This window comes from Hypanus sabinus, chromosome 20 (assembly GCF_030144855.1).
Source record: "Hypanus sabinus isolate sHypSab1 chromosome 20, sHypSab1.hap1, whole genome shotgun sequence".
Classification (NCBI taxonomy): Eukaryota; Metazoa; Chordata; class Chondrichthyes; order Myliobatiformes; family Dasyatidae; genus Hypanus; species Hypanus sabinus.
The window spans coordinates 45867736-45888319 of NC_082725.1; the positions used below are offsets into that span (position 1 = coordinate 45867736).

At 38.7% G+C, this 20584-nt stretch overlaps 1 protein-coding gene across 1 annotated transcript in view; it reads right to left on the reverse strand.

Moving 5' to 3' along the window:
* anln (anillin, actin binding protein) overlaps positions 1 to 20584 on the reverse strand; it is a 67858-nt gene that overhangs the window by 38995 nt on the left and 8279 nt on the right. The window contains exons 2-8 of the mRNA XM_059945421.1: positions 18668 to 18815; positions 15374 to 15685; positions 8031 to 8377; positions 6639 to 6891; positions 5104 to 5297; positions 3771 to 3869; positions 2213 to 2399 (exon numbers count right to left, since the gene is read on the reverse strand). Of these exons, the coding sequence (XP_059801404.1) occupies positions 2213 to 2399; positions 3771 to 3869; positions 5104 to 5297; positions 6639 to 6891; positions 8031 to 8377; positions 15374 to 15685; positions 18668 to 18815 (1540 nt within the window). The remainder of the gene's footprint in view (positions 1 to 2212; positions 2400 to 3770; positions 3870 to 5103; positions 5298 to 6638; positions 6892 to 8030; positions 8378 to 15373; positions 15686 to 18667; positions 18816 to 20584) is intronic.

Genomic DNA, 20584 nt, shown 5'->3' on the forward strand with positions numbered 1-20584 from the left:
CACAAAGCAATGTTCCCTTGTACCCCATGCTTCCTTACTTTTTCAATAAGCCTTGCATGGGGTACCTTGTCAAATGCCTTGCTGAAATCCATATTCACTACATCTATTGCCCTACCTCCATCAAAGTGTTTAGTCATATCCACAAAAAATTCAATCAGGCTTGTAAGGCACGACCTGCCTTTGACAAAGCCATGTTGACTATTCCTAATAATATTACACCTCTCCAAATACTCATAAATCCTGCTTCTCAGAATCCTTTCCATCAACTAACCAACCACTGAAGTAAGACTCACTGGTCTATAATTTCCTGGGCTATCCCTACTCCCTTTCTTGAATAAGGGAACATCCTCTGTAACCTCTCCCATCCTTATTGATGATGCAAAGATCATTGCCAAAGGCTCAGCAATCTCCTCCTTCACTTCCCACAGTAGCCTGGGGTAAATCCCATCCAGTCCTGGTGACATATCCAACTTGATGTTTTCCAAAAGCACCAGCATATCCTCTTCCTTAATATCTACACGCTCAAGCTTTTCAGTCCACTGCAAGTCATCCCTACAATCGCCAAGATCCTTTTCCATAGTGAATATTGAAGCAAATTATTAAGTACCTCTGCTATCTCCTCTAGTTCCATACACACTTTTCCACTGTCACACTTGATTGGTCCTATTCTCTCACATCTTATCCTCTTGTTCTTCACATACTTGTGGAATGCCTTGGGGTTTTCCTTAATCCTGTCTGCCAAGGCCTTCTCATGGCCGCATCTGGCTCTCCTAATTTCATTCTTAAGCTCCTTCCTGCTAGCCTTATAATCTTCTAGATCTCTATCATTTCCTAGTTTTTTGAACCTTTTGTAAGCTCTTCTTTTCTTGACTAGATTTACAACACCCTTTGTACACCACGGTTCCTGTACCCTACCATCCTTTTCCTGTCTCATTGGAATGTATCTATGCAGAACCCCATGTAAATATCCCCTGAACATGCGCCGTTACACTATCTCTGATCAACAGTGCCACACCCCCACATCTTTTGCCTCCCTCTCTGTCCTTTCTGAAACATCTAAAGCCTGGCATTTGAAGTAGCCATTTCTGCCACTGCACTATCCAAGTCTCTGTAATGGCCACAACTTCATAGCTGCAAGTGCTGATCCATGCTCTAAGCTCATCTGCTTGATTCATAATACTCCTCACATTAAAATAGACACATCTCAAACCACTGGTCTGAGTGCATCTTTTCTCTATCACCTGCCTATCCCCCCTCTCGCACTGTCTCCAAGCTTTCTCTATTTGTGAACCAACCTCCCTTTCCTCTGTCACTTCATTTCAGTTCCCACCCCCCAGCAATTCTAGATTAAATTCTCCCCAATAGCCTTTGCAAACCTCCCCACCAGGATATGGGTCCCACTCAGATTCAAGTGCAACCTGTCCTTTTTGTACACGTCACACCTGCCCCAGAAGAGGTCCCAATGATTCAGAAATCTGAATCCCTGCCACCTGCTCCAATCCCTCAGCCACGCATTTATCCTCCACCTCATTCTATTCCTTTACTCATTGTCACGTGGCACAGGCAGTAATCCTGAGATTACTACCTTTGAGGTCCTGCTTCTCAACTTCCTTCCTAACTCCCTGTAGTCTGCTTTCAGGACCTCCTCCCTTTTCCTGCCTATGTCATTGGTACCAATATATACCACGACCTCTGACTGTTCTCCTTCCCACTTCAAGATATCATGGATGCGGTCAGAAACATCCTGGACCCTGGCACCTGGGAGGCAAACTACCATCTACGTTTCTTTCCTGCATCCACAGATTCACCTGTCTGACCCCCTAACTATAGAGTCCCCTATCACTGCTGCCATCCTCTTCCTTTCTGAGCCACAGGGCCAGACTCAGTGCCAGAGATGTACTTATTGATAAGGGGGACAGCCACTGGGGTACTCTCTAGCATCTGCTTCTTGCCCTTCCCTCTCGTGACTTACCCACTTATCTATCTCCCCAGGCCGCAGAATGACTACCTGCCTATAGCTCCTCTCTGGCACCTCCTCACTCTCTCTGACCAGACGAAGGTCATTGAGCTGTATCTCCAGTTCCCCAATGAGCTGCAGCTTGACGCACCTGGTGCAAATGTTTGTTTTCCTTTGTGCCTGATAGATTAATTGGTCAGTTCTCAAAATTAATATGGAATTAAACAACTAATTTATTTGAATAAAGTTTTATACCTGCTGATTCTGTGCTAGATATTTTCACAGCAGATGGCTCAAGCGCCTCTGTTAATGTAGACTGACGTAGCGACTTTGTGTTTGGTTCCAATATTGATTGAGGTGAATGCTGCACGGTACTCATCTGGGTTCTATAAACTTCTTCAGTCCTCTGCTCAGATGACCTAAAGAGGGGTTCACTGGACTCCTATTTTAAAATTTTAAAGTAGACACAATTAACTCCTCCATACGCTCTCATTTACAAATGGAACATGAAATATTACAGGTTTATATTTACTGAAATATACAGTACATGATCACTTCTCTCAACCAAGATCAGTACTGCAAATCCTCTGGTTTAACCATTACATCTCACATACTTAGAATAACAATCACAATAACAGAGCATACTTCACTCAAAACCCTATGATATGTTCTGTTTTAAATAGCAAATTTGTGTAAAATATCAAATGAACAGAGTTAATTTCACTAAGAAAGTAAAACTTCCAATATGCTTTGTTTTCACACAAAAGATTTCTGAATCTCTGACAACATCAGATGATGTCTGCCTTGAAATAGCCCAAAGTTGTGAGCCAAGGCTCAGATTAACAATGAAAATTGAAGCAGATCTTCTAAACATTAAGCAACAATTTAATAATATAATATTAAATCTGCAGCTGGTAATTTTTTAAGTTATATGGCATGATCAGACTAGAATGCCTAACCAGTTGGAAATTATTATATTTTATATCAAATCAAAATTTGGCAAATTTTGATCATCTAAACTCTTGCTCGTATAATAAAGTCCCATTCACCATTGGCACAGACCATGGACCTTTGCTGGATCTGTCAAGCAATTGTTTGGGATTTTAAAATTCTCGATTTAATTTTCAAATTGTGAAAATTCTGCTGTCCTCATCATCTCTGTAGCTTTCTGCAGTCATATTGCTCTAATTCCAGCAGTTTGGTATTTTCAGCCTTGCAGATCACTATTTTGTTTTACATCACCCTGATGGTGATGTTTCAGCTGTTTTCATCCTGTTCCAGAATTAATTCCCCAAAATATTCCTCCTTTCTCTTTCTTTAACAACATTTAAAAATTACCTTTTAGCATCCTAGTATTTTCTCATGCTTCAGTGTCAAAAATAATTATATAAAGTTTGTGCTATTTTGTTACAAGAAATTGTGCCATAAAATGCAACTTGCTATTGTTAAATTGATACCCAGGACTTCTTTTTAAGAACACTAACCCTACAAAATCAGTTATTAACAAAATTAACATCAACAAGTTTCTTAAAAGAGCTTAGCAATTTTCTAAAAATCTAAATATACTGAAACAAACATTGCAAATCATCATTGCGCTGGCTCATCAAGAGTCTGATTTCAGACCTAAATTTAAGAAACATCTGAAAGTTCATCAGTTAAGATTGGGTAACGCAAGCTAGTACCATCTGCAAATTAAATTAGTGGTTGCAAGACTGATGCCGTGACTCTCTATTCGTCTCAGAAGAGTCAAGTGTCATGGCATCTCTCACCACTATGCAGCTCTTTTTTAGAAAAAGAAGAGTCACATACATACCCCACGCAGACTGTTAGGACAATTTTCTTTCTTATCAGCACTCCACAAGTTGTTTCTCTGAAACCGATTACGAATACCTTCCAGCTCTTTTTCACGCTCCTAAAATACAATTATAATAGCAAAGTCATAAAGAGGGAACATATCAGGTATATTCAAAATGCTGTAGATGGAATTCAAAAATCATTTCAGAATAACAGTCCTTAATGTTAAGAAAAATCACAATGTTAATTATGCAATCAGAATTTATAAAACAAAGTTCAACTGAGTTAAAATGTTTTTGAAATAGGCATTTAAAAATTTTTTATAGAGCACTCTTCTGCTACAGAAATGCCCAAATTTAAATTTAAATTCATATTATACATTGAAAATTGAGGAGAGAAGTTGTATATTTCTCTCACTAAATTTTGCTCTTTTAGCACATGCAAAGGTACAGCATCCTAAAGCTGATGGTATGTAGATACAAAACTACTAAAATAGTTTTACTTTCAATTATCGTTTTGACTAATATTGTGGCATGCGATTCCATGGATCTGCGTCTGGAAAGTCTGCTGGAGTATCCTCTCCAGGATGCAGGCCTGGGCAAGGTTGTATGGAAGACTGGCAGTTGCCCATGCGGCGAGTCTCCCCTCTCCACAACACCGATGTTGTCCAAGGGAAGGGCAAAGGCCGATACAGCTTGCCAGTGACGTTGCAGGAGTTACCAGAACGAGGTTGAAGGCAACGTCGGACTGCCTTAGGGACTCCAGCTCCAGATTAGTCCTCAGAGTTTACTCCCGAAGCCTTTCCCATGAGTGGGTGTGGCCATAAGGCAGCGGAGGTTTGAAAGCAGAGTTTTCCTTCTCTTAGATGGACTGCCTTCCCAGGCTGAGGAGCTCCATCCACCCGAAGCACTGGTTTTAAGGCGCCAGGACCCGCCTTCGCCCCTCCTCCTGTCAGTAGAAACAGTTCCGCCGGGCTTAGAGGCGAAGCCACACGAGGAGGCCAGGAGTTGGACTTGGTTGTCAGAGGCTATTTGAGGTGCACGCCGTGAGGAGCACTTTTAGGTAGTGGGAGCTTGTCCCCACTACCACCCCTTGGGTTGACAACCTTTTTGACTAATATGTGCAGCTATTGTTTAAGCAAATATTAACATAAGAAAAACTGATTATATAGTCGGTAAAGTATTTTTTAAGTCTTTTGAGATTTTCAAACTAATGGATCGGGTTTCAAATATGCAAGCTTTTTTCTCCACTCCACTGTGCAGCCCCACCCCCAAGCTCAAACATAGGCTAAGACATTGTGGTCTTCATCTAGAAGCAAAGATAGAATCTAGAGTAAAGTCCCTAATTCAGACCTGTTTAAGTTGTTGAGTTAGATTTGCTGTACTGGAAAGCTCCTGCTGTTTAAGTAGCCGCTCCTGGATTGCTTTAGTGCTGGGAGTAACATTGGGAGTTCTCTGTCCAGGAGTGGATGGCGTAGGACTTGCCCCACTGTGTTGTTGGCAGCGCTCACCGAAACGTTCCAGAAAAGATTTCACTCCTGAACCACCTTCAAGTTATTTGAAAATAAGAAGCATGTCACTTCATAATCCAACAACAGGTGAAAAATGCATCGTGCACCCAATATTCCAAATACGTTGCATGTCTTTAAACTTAGCTTTGTAACTGCTAAATTTTAAACAGAAATAATTTATCAAATGTAAGAAGCAACTAACTTTTCTTTTAAGTGGGTGCACCACATACATTTCCTCAAAAGTAACTGATATGATGTTGATCTTAAAGTTAATTGTCCATAGAAAGCATTGCTAACATTTCCTGTAGCCCTTTATTTTTTTAACTTTAAAATGTATCAATTTCCTCTTCAAAAACTTGCAATGATCAGTATGCATAACCCTCTGAAGTACAGAAATCCAGAAAGTCATCACTCTCTACAAGAAGTTGTTATGCACCTCAGTTGAAAATGCCCGCTCCAAATCTTTTAACAATGTCTCCTTATTTGGGATTCTCACTTGTAAAAACACCTCAAAATAAACACTGTCACACCCCCTAATGATCTTACATTATAATAAGATCACCTCTTATTCTTCCAAACTCCAAATAATATAGATCTAAATTCTTTCACCACTCAGAAGCCAAGCCATCGCAGAAATTAATATAGTACATTTCTTTTAGACTGTTTCCAATGCAGTATTATCTTTTTTAAAATATGGGGACCAAAATTGTACAGAGTACAATTTGGGGCAACAGAGTGACACAGGTGATGATTGTTATCTCGTTGTGCCAGTGACCCACTTTCGAACTTGACCTTGCATGGAGTCCCTGCAGCCATGTGAATTTTCTACAGGAGATCCAGTTTCCTCCCGCATCCCAAAGATGTGCCCATTGGTTCGTTAATTAGTAGTTGTAAATTGTCCCGAGTGTATAAGTGAGTAGTAAAATCAGGGGGACTTGATGAGAATGTGGGGAGAATTTTAGGTGTTGATGGTTGATTGCTGACACGGTCTCAGTGGGCCAAAAGCCCCATTTCATTGCTGTATCTCTCTGTCAATACTTTCTATCTGCTGGAGCTGATGTGTGGCCTCACTAGTACCCTGTACAAATGTAACAATGCTTCCCTACACAGGACTGAAGCAAGCCACCATCCAAATGTGATCACCAATCCGTAGCAACATAATCTTCCCAGGCAGTGAGCCAATTGGAGGCTTTTCAACTCAAGCATTCAATATAGGCAAAGATTGTAGAACACAGAAAACAGTTAAATTACAAAGCTAATTATTAAATACGCAAATTCTAAAAAAGAAAGTCAAATTAATTATTTGCACGAGGCAAATATCTTCAGATAACTTGTTCCTTTCAACCATATCTTAAAATCTTTTGGAATCTATCTTACCTGGGGTGGTCAAGCTATTTCCAGGCTGAGCCTGAGCAACTGTATCTCTCTTTGGTTGATCTTTAAACTCACTCTGACTCTGGGAACTTATCAGTCTTGTTGCCAATGATTGTGTCTTCTCAGTTTTCGTCGGACCTGGCTGGAGCTGAGGTGGGGCAAGGGCCCCTTTAGGTAACGGTGGCTTATTCTCTTGAATTCTCTTTGAGGTGGGTTGAATCACCTTTGGTAAATGACTATTAGACTGAGCTGATTCCTGACAAAATAATTACCCAGAACAATTAGAATAGCATATTGATATTCATTCATAAATCTCTCATTAACAGCTATCAGAGATTTTACTCAAGTTTCTATAAATTTAAAGTCAATATTGAATTTTCCAGAAATTCCAACCTTTTTTTTCAGTAGATTGAAGTAACACCTTCTTATAGTTATTTGAATGAAGCATCCCATACCTTGGACTACCAATGCATGAAATACAGTACTCTCTAGTCAGGGAGGCTTTACTTTGTGACTTGGGATCCGAGGATCCCAGAAAATTGTGGCAGATATATTTGCACGCTGTCCTTTCCTTCCAGCTAGAGCTTTAGGCTCAAAAATTCTTACTGCCTGCTGAGATGGAGGTAAAGGTTCCGAGCTTTGCTTATTAGTAAAGAGGCTGTAGCAACTGAGCATTTGGGAAATGTGAGCATTGATTGTTCTTCATAAATGTTCAAACTAAAAAAAAATTGTACATTTCTAGTCATTACCTATTTTTAACTATACTACAGGACTTTATCGGTAGTGATTTACCAGTTACAATGCAAGCTCCATATGTGACGTAACTGGACTTAAATCAGGAAGCTACAAATAGGCTGCTATCCAGCAAACATTAAAAAAAAACCTAGCAATTATCAATAATTAGTCAATAGTTTCATGTCAGAAAGTCCAAAGGAGGGCATCCAGTGAGGATAAAGGTCACACCTCAAGTGTGGTGACAACTCAATCTTACATTCATTGTCAAAATTTAATCAGCATTTACTTCGAGTTATCTTTAAAACCAGTAATTAGAACAATAAAATTGCAGGGAGTTGGTGCAAACAAAATGCAAATACGTAAAAGGCATGGTATGCATTGTGGCAAATTCAAGGAAATGGGCAAACATGTACTCAAGTAATATACATGACTGAGGACAGGCAACTCATCTTATTTAAATAATTCAGAGAGAAAAGAAAAGCATTTCTTTAAGGATATCAGCTCATAAATTGCCATAAAGTATGGGGCAGCAGTTAAAGGCAAACACCAAAGATCTAGCTAATTAGAAAATACTAAAACATCTATTAGCGAGATGTACATTTTAAAGAATAATCAATTTACTTCTGGGATTTGAGCTTATCTGCAAACAAATTCACCTACCTGCAAGGTGGTAGAAGTTGTTTTACTAACTGTATTTTCTAGAGGCCGTTGTGAGGAAATTACAGCCTGCTGGATAATACCGCAGCTTTCAGTAGTAGCAGGATCTTTGTTCGTTGCAGAGGAAGCTGGTAAACAAGCAGTACCAGGCTGTCCTGGTGGCTTGTTATGCTTAATGATCGGATGGCTCAAGTCATCGTCCCAGGAGTTAATTGCTGCAGCCAGATTTGCAAGCCGTCCTTTCCTTCCAACTGGAGTTTTAGACTCAACGGTACTTACTGCCTGCTGAGGTGGAGGTGAAGTAGGCTTCCATGACTGTGTAGGTGTTACAGGTGAATCAATCTCATTACCTGTTGTGAAGATGCAAATCATGAAAAAAGATACTTGAGGTTCTGAATCTTTGTTTTAACATATGAAATTAATGAACATTATGTCCTGAGCAGATAGGATTTGTAAAAACGTTAATGTAATTCTGCTAATCTAGAGCTAGTATAATAAATAGAATTATCACCAGGTTACACTGCACCTTTGTCACATTTCTAAGTTTAATCAAGATATTAACAGTAAATTTTTATTTCTCTGGCATACATAAAAGAAGAGTGAAGAATATTTTTAACACAAATTATTCCCATCCAACTAAAAGGTTAAGACTTTTAGTTCAGGAAATGACTGCAATTTAAAATAATTTTCTTAGGTCCATTGAGATCCCTCTCATTTCTGGCTTTTCAAGGAGGGAGTGGTTCCACTTTAAAGTGAAAATTCGCTCCCAGCAAATATTTTCTCCTCTGACCATAACACTGCTGTCAGCAAGGCACATTTTATTATTTCACACACTAATAAAATGATACATTTCTCAACATAGTGAGACAAAAATTGCACTCAAATTATATAATCTAGATCCTAAAAGCCTATTTCATTGTCTAATATTTTGGTGCCCTCCATATCAATCCCATGAAAAAGTTGAATTCTGAAACTAATAAACTGAGGAACACCAAAGGATTCAACTTGAGCACTCCTTTAATTTGTTTGCTGCATCAGTGTTCTCAAAACTTATTCATTACCTGAACAAAAAATAAGACCTTCCGCAAGTGGCATGGACTACAATGATACAAATGAATTACATCATTTCAGTGCATCCCCTGCATGTCATGAAACAAACAGTATGTCAAACAAAGTTAAGACAAAAAAAATGAGGCACTTAATCCCGAATCTTTTCTCTTTAACAGTCAACTCCGTGGAGTTACAGGCAGCACAGCTGCTTCATGGCTTCAAAGACCTAGATTACATTCTAAACTAATGTTGTCTGTATGGAATTTGCACATTCACCTTATTACCACAATGTCTGCTCAAGTTCTGTCCCAAATCCCAAAGACATGCTAGCTGTTACGTTAAATTGGTTACAGTGAATAGCCACTACTGTAGAGAGAGAATCAGGGGTCAATAGACAGTAGACAGTAGGTGCCGGAGTAGGCCATTCGGCTCTTCTAGCCAGCACCGTCATTCGCTGTGATCATGGCTGATCATACACAATCAGTACCCCGTTCCTGCCCTCCCTCTCCCCATATCCCTTGACCCCACTATGAGCTCTATCTAACTCTCTCTTGAATGCATCCAGAGACTTGGCCTCCACAGCCTTCTGGGGCAGAGCATTCCACCTCGCTGGGTGAAAAAGTTTTTCCACATCTCCGTTCTAAATGGCCTACCCCTTATTCTTAAACTGTGACCTCTAGTTCTGGACTCACCTATCAGCGGGAACATGCTTCCTGCTTCCAGTGTGTCCAATTCCTTAATAATCTTGTATGTTTCAATCAGATCCCCTCTCATCCTTCTAAATTCCAGTGTATACAAGCCCAGTCGCTCCAATCTTTCAACATATGAAAGTCCCGCCATTCCGGGAATTAACCTTGTGAACCTACGCTGCACTCCCTCAATAACAAGAATGTCCTTCCTCAAATTTGGAGACCAAAACTGCACACAATACTCCAAGTGGGGTCTCACCAGGGCCCTGTACAGCTGCAGAAGGACCTCTTTACTCCTATACTCAATTCCTCTTTTTATAAAAGCCAGCATGCCATTAGCTTTCTTCACTGCCTGCTGTACCTGCATGCTTACTTTCATTGACTGATGTACAAGAACACCTAGATCTCGTTGTACTTCCCCTTTTCCTAACCTGACTCCACTTAGATAGTAATCTGCCTTCCTGTTCTTGCCACCAAAGTGGATAACCTCACATTTATCCACATTTGCCACACATCTGCCCATTCACCCAACCTGTCCAAGCCACCCTGCATTCTCATAACATCCTCCTGACATTTCACACTGCCACCCAGCTTTGTGTCATCAGCAAATTTGCTGATGTTACTTTTAATCCCTTCATCTAAATCATTAATGTATATTGTAAACAGCTGCGGTCCCAGCACCGAACCTTGTGGTACCCCACTGGTCACAGGCTGCCATTCCGAAAGGGACCCGTTAATCGCTACTCTTTGTTTCCTGTCAGCCAGCCAATTTTCAATCCATGTCAGTACTCTGCCCCCAATACCATGTGCCCTAATTTTGTCCACTAATCTATGTGGGACTTTATCAAAAGCTTTCTGGAAGTCCAGGTACACTACATCCACTGGCTCTCCCTTGTCCATTGGGTCATGCGTGAAAGAAAAAGTTGTAGAAAATAGGAGGTTTAAGAGTGAATAGGATTGATGGAATTATTCTGAGAAGTAACAGACTTAATAGGTGAAATCACTTCTTTCTATGTAATAAAGAAATACAAGATAAAAATCCTAATATTAGTTAGTATCTTAGATTTTGCAGTTCATCCAAACTCTTAATTTCCATTACTTCAAAACGAAAGAACATCACAAAGGCTCAAGTATACATAGAAAGCCTACAGCACAATACAGGCCCTTTGGCCCACAAAGCTGTGCCAAACATGTCCCTACCTACCTTAGAACTACATAGGCTTTACCCATAGCCCTCTATTTTTCTAAGCTCCAGGTATCCATCCAGGAGTCTCTTAAGAGACCCTATCATTTCCGCCTCCACCACCACTGCCGGCAGCCCATTCCACGCACTCACCACTCACTGCGTAAAAAAAACTTACCCCTGACATCTCCTCTGTACCTACTTCCAAGCACCTTAAAACTATGCCCTCTTGTGCTTGCCATTTCAGCCTCTATAACTGTAAGTACGTAAGGTATTTATGTCCATGTTTTAGAAAAGGCATTAACTTCCTTTTAATACTGACTATAGCCAGTTTTCTTTTGGTATGGTTGCCCTTAATTTCGCTACGGATGCTAAGATTTACAAAAGTATGATTTTTTAGAGTAGTGATGCCTCTGTTATATTAAATCATGGAAATTACAAGATGTGCTGGAAGTTCAATAATGCCTCGCTTTACAACCTAGCTTGGCACACAGTTGCTGAAAAATGTTGATAGTAGTCTTTATACAGTATACATTTTTAAAAAACATTTCCTCTCCCACAATCCAATGTGGTTATTACAAGAACCATATTGCAATATGGACAATATTGCCATTTCTCACAGTGAACTGGCCAAAATTCTGGTACTCTTGCAGTGATTCAACAAGGCAGCTTGGGACAATCTTCAAGTACTACTAGAGATGCTGATTTTATTAGTAACATCATATCTAAAGAATGAATTAAATGCTCACTGAGCTGTACTGAAGAGCTGTGCTGCAGCTTCAGTGCATTGAATTCATAACCCTCATCTTCCAAAATTGTCCCCTGGCACAATACCCTCTTATGGTCATTTTATTCATTTCACCCTTTTGTGTCCAATATATCAAAGACTTCTCTACAGTCCATTGAAACACTCCCCAAAGACATTTGACCTTATAGAGCAATTAAACATGGGGGGAGGGGTAAAGTATATTTCAAAAACTTATCTCAAATACATTCCAAAGTATTTTACTGCAGTTCATCTCAATCCTATTTCAAGCTATATTAGTTGGCAGATTAAAAGCTATTATATTCAAGCCACTCTGAGATGTTATATTGGCAAAATTAAAAGGACACTAGAAGGTTACTAACCATTTTCATATTGAATGAGATGATTGCCTTCAGTTATTCACAAATTCTTGCAATATCAGTGTTATGTAATGCCCTAACAGTTGCTTTTTCACCAGATTTTTCAGAAGTTCAATCCTCTGACAGATATGAATTATCTGGAGATAGAGGGGAAAATCCTCACCATTTTAACTTTGCATGTCTTTGCTCTTCTCCCTTCTCAAAAGCAATGATTGTTCCTTTTATCATCACACCTTGTTGTTTAGAACCCTCCCTTAAATTGTCAAGTCTCCCCCTTTTACTAGGTAAATGAATTTTTGTTCCTGCAAGGATGAGCAGCCCATTTTTTCCCTCTGTAAAGATTCTTCCACTGAGGAATAATGATGAAAGAGAAAAAATATGATCGATGATGGAAGTGGCACTATTGTCCATTGTAGCACTACCCCAATACCTTTGACCTTACTATACTACTGTTGAGTGCAGTGGGAGCGAGTGTAGTCCATGTAAAGTATTTTTATAATTTGCCTCAACTCAAATACTATTCCAAAGAATAGTACTGCAGTTCATCTGCATCCTGAACTATTACAAGTAATATTTATTTATTGAGATACAGTGCAGAATAGACTCTTCCAGCCCTTCGAGCCATTCCGCCCAGCAACCCCCCTATTTAATCCTAGCCTAGTCACGGGACAATTTACAATGACCAATTAACCTACCAACCAGTACACCTTTGGACTGTAGCAAGAAACCAGAGCACCCAGAGGAAACCCAGAGGATTGTTCATGTACAATCTCCTTACAGGCAATGGTGGGAATTGAAACCAGATTGCTTGTACTGTAAAGCACTGTGCTAACCACTACACTACCATGCTGCCCCTTGTATTAGTTAGTACATTAAAAGATACCTAAGACACTCAAAGATATTATATGAGGGGTGATTGATAAGTTCATGGCCTATGGTAGAAGGAGTCGATTTTAGAAGACCTAGCACATTTATTTTTCAGCATAAGCCCCTCCTACATTTACACACTTAGTCCAGCAGTCGTGGAACATATGGATCTTGGACCTCCAGAAAGTGTCCACAGCATTGGTGATTGGTAAGTTTATGGCCTAAGGTAGAAGAAGTTGAGTTATACAGTTCTCATTACATGCACATGAAGTTCAACTCTTTGAGTGATTATGCAGGAAGCTTAAAGTTAATAACTCATCTCCTTCTACCTTAGGCCACAAACTTATCAATCACTCCTGATGAGTTATTAACTTCAAACTTTCTGCATAATCACTCAGAGTTGAACTGCATGTGCATGTAACGAGAACTGTTAAACTCACCTCCTTCTACCTTAGGCCACGAATTTATCAATCACCCCTGCTGTGGACCACTTTTACAAAGAAGGGATCCGTATGCTCCACGACCGCTGGACTAAGTGTGTAAATATAGGAGGGGGCTATGTTGAAAAATAAATGTGATAGGTTTTCTAAAATTGACTCCTCTCTGCCTTAGGCCCTAAACTTATCAATCACCTTTCGTATTAGCACTAGAGTGCAGAGCCCTCTGGTGGTTGACATGTTCTATTTTTACTTGTTAAAGAAGTGATTTTGTAATACCAGCACGAGTTGAATGCTTGAAACCCTGGGAGGAACTGTACTTTTCCAATCTAGAATGCACTCCCCCACTACTCTCCTCCCCCACCCCCCATTCAGTGCTATTTCCATCTTAGTGACAGGACTAAAGGGATTCCTGGCATTCATTAACTAGACTGAGCAGTTATATTGAAATTTCATAGACAGAAACAAATAAGCAAGTTTTTTTAAAACTCATTCACTTACAAAATCTATTATAGAAGCAAGATGTTAAAAAAAACTAAGACCGATGAAATTTCAGTACTGAAAAGAAGTCTGTCACAAATAGAAATAAATTCTATTAATTTACTTATTGAGAGATACAGCACGGAATAGGCCCTTCCAGCCCTTCAGTAGGCACCTTGCCTAGCCTAACCAAGGACACTTTACGATGACCTACCAACCGGTAGGTCTTTAGACTGTAGGAGGAAGCCAGAGCACCAAGAGAAACCCATGAGGTCATGGGGAGAACGTATAAACTCCTTTCAGGCAGCAGCAAGAATTGAACCCGGTCGTTAGTACTGTAGAACACTGTGTTAACCACTACACTACTAAGACGCCCAATTTTTCAGGGCAGACAATTTATACAGCAATTATGATGCACATATTTGGAAGCAAAGAACAAATCTCCTGGTGTGTTGTACTTAAAGTGATAAAACACTTCTGGGTAGAAATCCAACCAGTCCTGTTCACTTTTTCCTTATTAATCCCTCGATCGCTGAAACCTTCTTTTTCATTGGGTCCATTATTTCCCCTTTGATTTGTTTTGACATTAGCCTATTCTAAGGAATAACATAGTAGATAATTAACCTACAACATACTTTTGGGATGACAGAGAAAATCAACATTGTCAAAGAATGTGCAGACAACACCCAAAGTCAGGACTGAACCCACATTCCTGAAGCTGTGAAGAGCAGCACTATCAGTTCAGTTCTGTGGTGCCCCTGACGTGTTGCAGTGAGCCTTTCCAAAAGCGTTCCACAAGCATTTAGCAAATCACGTCTCAAGATTACTTCTGACCCATTTATAAACTTGCAATGTGATGTACCATCCTCTGAGCAACTTCATGTGACTAAAAGACACTCAATGATTACAAATGTCAAAGTTTTTCTTTCCTTTGACCTGGACAAATCAAGAACTGTATGCATATATTCCGTTTTGGTTACAAGATTTTGGGAAAATTAGGCAATTCTCTTTTAGTTTCACTGTTAGATTTGAATAACATTTTCTTAACTTCTAAGATAAAAATTCAAAACTATTTATTTTCTTTTTAGATTTTTGTTTTTGCTGCTTGCCACATGAACCTCAAGTTCATGCCTTTTGCCCAAGACAGATTTTCTTTGTCCTATGATGTGTAACCCTATCTTCCAGCTGCTAATGCTCTACATTCTGGAAGTGCATCCTTAGACATCTCTACATATTTGTCTTCATTTTAGACATTCCTTGAAACTTGATTTGACCAAGCTTGGTCAGTTGTCCTATCAACTCCTATCATGTTACTCTTTTAAAACTGCTCATTGAGGCATCTTAGGATGATTTAAAGTGCCATTAGTGTATTTTACAAATGCAAGTAGTCTTGGGAAAGACCCAATTCCAATATTACAATTCTGAATATCTGAAAGAAGCATTATTTTAAAAGAGAAAGCAGGAAACAAGCCACATTGAAATTGATAGTCATAGTCTAACAGAATCAGACTATACCTTCAGAGTCCCATGCACGCAACTGCTGTGCTAGCTTGTGCATCCGATTCTTCAGCGATGTTACTGGGAGTGCATCTTGTTTTGCCTTCTGTTCTTCCTGTTCATTAATTAATTGCCTTGGTTGACTTGAAGATTGAGCAACAGAAGCAATCAGAGATGGAGATTGTGCAACAGGATTGATGGCAGGTGGAGTTTGTGCAACAAATTCAGTCATGGGAGTATTTGGTTCTTCGTTTTCTATGTCTTGGATTGGGCTTTCCATTTTGTCTGAACAACGTTTTTTAGATGGAGAAGGATTGGTTGATGCTTTTGCTGAATACAAAAAAAAATTAAATATGCAGTTTTGTTGAAGATAGTTTTCACAAGCATAGAATATATAATAAATTATGGAATGGCCTAAGGAGACAAAATATATAAAAGTACAACTCAAAAATCATGTATAAATTACAATTTAGTGTGTTTGCATTATGATTTAATAACTCGAGGTTCACCTTTTAATTGCGTTCACATCTCATGTCTCCCAAAGTCCATTCAAGTGCCTCTGATCAATAATCCCTATATTTGTGTGGATATTGCCCGCTATTATTAATCTTACATTCAAATAATACTGCATCCATTTTGATGACAACTTGCAAAAGTAATTACAGATCTTATTGCAACAGCAGTACACAGTGGCAACAATTTGAGTTAGATCACTGAAAGTACGTTATTTTACATAAAATCATGGATTTATTTTCCCCACAGAAGTATTTTTGGCGTATTCTTCACTTGTCAGGTCCACCAAAGGTTGAGCTCACCTTTAACCGTCAATAAGATATTCATAAAATGCTACCACAGATTTTAGTTATTTGTGTTAACATGTCTACATAATTACTTACTTAAACAAGAAATCGCAAAAAAAAAGATCAAGCAGCACATGGAGGCAACCAAAGTAATCTATCCTACTTCCATCTCTTGTTTAACAATTCTCTCCTTATCCTACAATCTAAAAATCACGAATATTACAAGTACCTCTATCAAAAAAAAACAGAAAAGGTGATGAATTCCTTATTTTACTCTCCCTTGCTCTAGGGAAAACCTAGCTGGCTTTATAATAAATACAATATTTGCCAGTAGCATGCATGTCCCAATAAGAAAAAAAACACTAAGTAACCAAAACCAGTGTTTTATTTTTCTTTCTTGCCTTTACTTCGCTGTAAATATCTATACAATTTTGCCCCAGTATCTGCTGTTCTAATGGAAAAAGATTTGCATGTTCTTCATATTTGTAATTTATCATAACAAGCAATACATGAATCATAATAACCCTATTAAGAAAAAAAACTGGTTAAGCACCAGGAGTAAAGGGATTTTCACCTACACGTCATCACGGTACATCATTGTTTAGATTATTTAAAGGTACATTATAAATACTCCATTCGTTTAGTCTGCTCTGAGCTCAAAAGGAACAGTTCAACTAGAAAAATACAGCTATCAGAGGCGTACAATTGGATATTATGCTTAACTCAGAGACACACTTAGGAGAATAAAGACCAAACTATATTGGGTTGACTTGGTTTCTGATTCCATGCCATTAATTATAAAGTAGAAGCTGTGGCCTAACACCAGCTCCCCATCCAGATTTTCTTCCATTCTCATGACTCCTGCCACCCAATCCTGCAACCATGGATTTTTCCTTGAATCCCCACAACCTCAGCTTTAACTGTTTCCCTCCAGTTTAATTTAGACAGTCATGTTCAATTTATTTGTTGAAGTACATGCTTCAGTACTATAACAGTCCCTCAAGACACTGAATGAGGTACACCTCATTTCTAAATCTATATTACTATTGTGCTGATAAGGTTTATGGTAAGGACAACAGACAATTGATTTGATTACATAAAATAGGACAAATAAAATTATGGGGTCTTTATATATTGATTTGACAATATTTTAATATGGATATCACACTGGCTAACTGGAACATTCTGGCAATCTAATGATTGTCAGCCTATTAAATCTCTTTTCTCATTTTTATTTGGCAGCCCCAAGATTTAAAAAAAAATTCTATTCACGTAAGTACAACTTTCTCTTCAACAATGGACCCAAGATCTAAATGATTAGTTGCATGGTGAAATATATTGCACATAGCCTCCCTTATAAAGAGCAAAAGAAAGTGATTACTGGAAATATTTACCATCTTCTGTTACCTTGGTTAATGAGTGCATGTCTCTGATTAACTTCTTACAGTTATGTCTTGTCTACACAACTGCAGTTGATTTCTTTTTCCTTTGATATATCTGAAGATAATGCCAACTATCAGCCCTCAGGAGTTCTGAGTAAGTATATTGCTTTAAAAATGCCCTTGACGTGCATGTACATTTAAAGCACCACCACAAATAAAACATATGTAAAGTAAGCCTCCAATTCCCCATATGCAAGTAACTAATTAAAAATCAGTGATAACAACAAGACCTCACTGAACCATTCCCAAACTTGGATGCATAAAGTAGTTTATTTAGTAAATTAAATACTCTTAAATATTAAAGTTTCCGGAAACAATTTGAAAAGCCTCTCCTAATCAGTGGAAACTCACGATGCCAAACTATGCATTTGCCAGTTTTCTGCATTGATCTAGATCAGGTGAAACAAATCTTGAACCAATGACAGATCTCATAACTGTAAAATGTCACTAACTTTGTCAAAGGGGCAAACCTTTCCAAATCTTCAGATATGTTGCATGATTCAAGCAACAATCAGATGAAACAAATCTTGAAGCAATGATAGAGACTACATAAGTACAAAATGCCAAATTGTTGGGGGTGGGGAGAGGGAGAGAGATGATTACAACTTCAAATGTTCAGATATTTTACATGATTCAATCAATATCTGCAGAATTGAAATGCTTTTGAATGATAGAAAGCAAAAACTCTATCCAAAGAGTTGGACCTTTTAACTTATTATTTTAACCCATATTATACCCAGTTCTCCTACTCAGCTAGAAGTTCATCACATTGAGGACGCATTACATAAATTTAGTATCCTGTGAATGAGCTGGAAAATCATAACAGTAGATGAATTTGAACCATTAAAACCATTTTAGCCAATTGTAAATACACATTACAGAAGAGACCACCTTCACTTTTCATGGTTAAGGCTTCAAATAACTAGTAAACTGTAAAACTTCCCTGTAAACTGGACATTGAGTAGATGTAGTGTATTACTTCTTCAAAACAAAGGATCTCTGTTACAATTCATATAAAGACTTCAGGACATGTTTCTTCAGAATCAAGTACACAGCCAAGAAGCTCATACCTTCCTCGGAAACTTCCAATGGCTGGTTGTTAGCCTCAGACAAAGGGTCCCTAGATCTTTTCACAATTTGCCGAACCGCTTTTGATGGTCTCTCAGCCATTTTCCTCTGCAGATTCTCTCGTCGAGCCCGAGTTCGTTCAAGTAATTTCTAGAATAGGTAACAATTCAGTGTATTGTCCACAGCCTCAAAATCAGATCACATTATACAAACACTAAGCAAATTGCATTACTTCATTCTGTTAAAACAATAAGCAAATCACATTACTTCATTCAATAAAACAATAAGCTTTTATTTTATTTTAAAAAGACAAGCTGAGTACAGAAATATTCTTCGTACACCAAGAATGACATCTATAACCAACAGTTATATAAGTAATCAGCCCATATTTTATCTCAGCTTGATTAGAAATATATTCTGGAAAAAATCATGTGTAGATTTCTAATGTTACATATAATGCACAATCACAGACTTAAGTGAGGTTTGGTGTTTCTGTAGTCATCATAAATACTCTTGAGATATTAAGCAATATTGCAGGGTAAGGCTTTCAGTAGATTAGTACATTTCTAACAAAAGTTTAGAAAAGATTTTTAAACCATATTTTAATCTTTTGATCTTGTGAAAAGCAGTGTCTGAGAAAAATCACAGAGTTCTCTCTTTAGGAGGGAAGAGTGAAAAAAAATGAAGTAGAATGTATAAATGCAAATCCAAACATTCTTGCTCATTTGTTCACTGCTGTAGACCTGAACTATTACAAAATATGATGACAATTATCTCATAATGCATGCACATTCATAGCATTCATCTTACATTTAGCAGCACCCTACAGTTAGTGTCAAGAAAATAACACAGTATTAAGGGTGTGATACAAGAAGTCCAGAACACTTCCTGAGTGCCAATTAACAACACATTCGTTGTTTTCTCTGCAAGGTAAGTAAGATTTGTTGTTGTATAATAATGTATTAACAACTAGATTTCAGCTTTATGTATGTAATTAAAATCCTTCTCCAGATGAAACAACATGATTTCCTGTAGTGGTATTTATCTTGTTAGGAATGATGACAAGTTGCTGTATGTAGGTGAGTTACTGGAGGAAAAGTGGTTTGAAGCTAGCAGTGCAGTCATTAGCAAATTAAAGTGCTGATTTAAAGTGATGAAATCCAGAAAGTCATGAGGCATGGAATAAGTGGAAGCTTGGCTGTCTGGATAAAAAATTGGCTTAAAGGAAGAAAGCAGAGGGTAGTTGTGGAAGTAAAGTATTCTACCTGGAGGTCGGTGACTAGTGGAGTGCCGCAGGGATCTGTCCTGGGACCCCTGCTATTTGTGATTTTTATAAATGATCTGGATGTAGAGGCAGAAGGATGGGTGAGTAAGTTTGCGGATGACACAAAGATTGGAGTTGTGCATGGAGCTGCAGATGGTCGAAGGTTACAAGAGGATACAGGCTGCATAGTTGGGCAGAAAAATAGCAGATGGAGTTCAATCCGGACAAGTGTGAGGTGATGCATTTTGGAAGGACAAACCAGAAGACTGAGTACAGGATTAATGGTCAGTTACTTAAGAGTGTGGATGAACAAAGGGACCTTGGGGTTCAAATCCATATATCCCTCAAGGTCACTGCACAGGTTAATAGGGTAGTTAAGAAGGCCTATGGGATGCCAGGCTTCATTAACAGGGGGTTTGAGTTCAAGAGTAGAGAGGTCATGTTGCAACTCTACAAATCTCTGGTGAGACCACACTTAAGAGTATTGTGTTCAATTCTGGTCACCTCATTATAGGAAGGATGTGGAAGCTATGGAGAGAGTGCAGGGGAGATTTACCAGGATGTTGCCTGGATTGGAGAACAAGTCGTATTAAGCAAGGTTAGCAGAGCTGGGACTTCTCTCTTTGAGGCGTAGAAGAATGAGAGGGGACTTGAT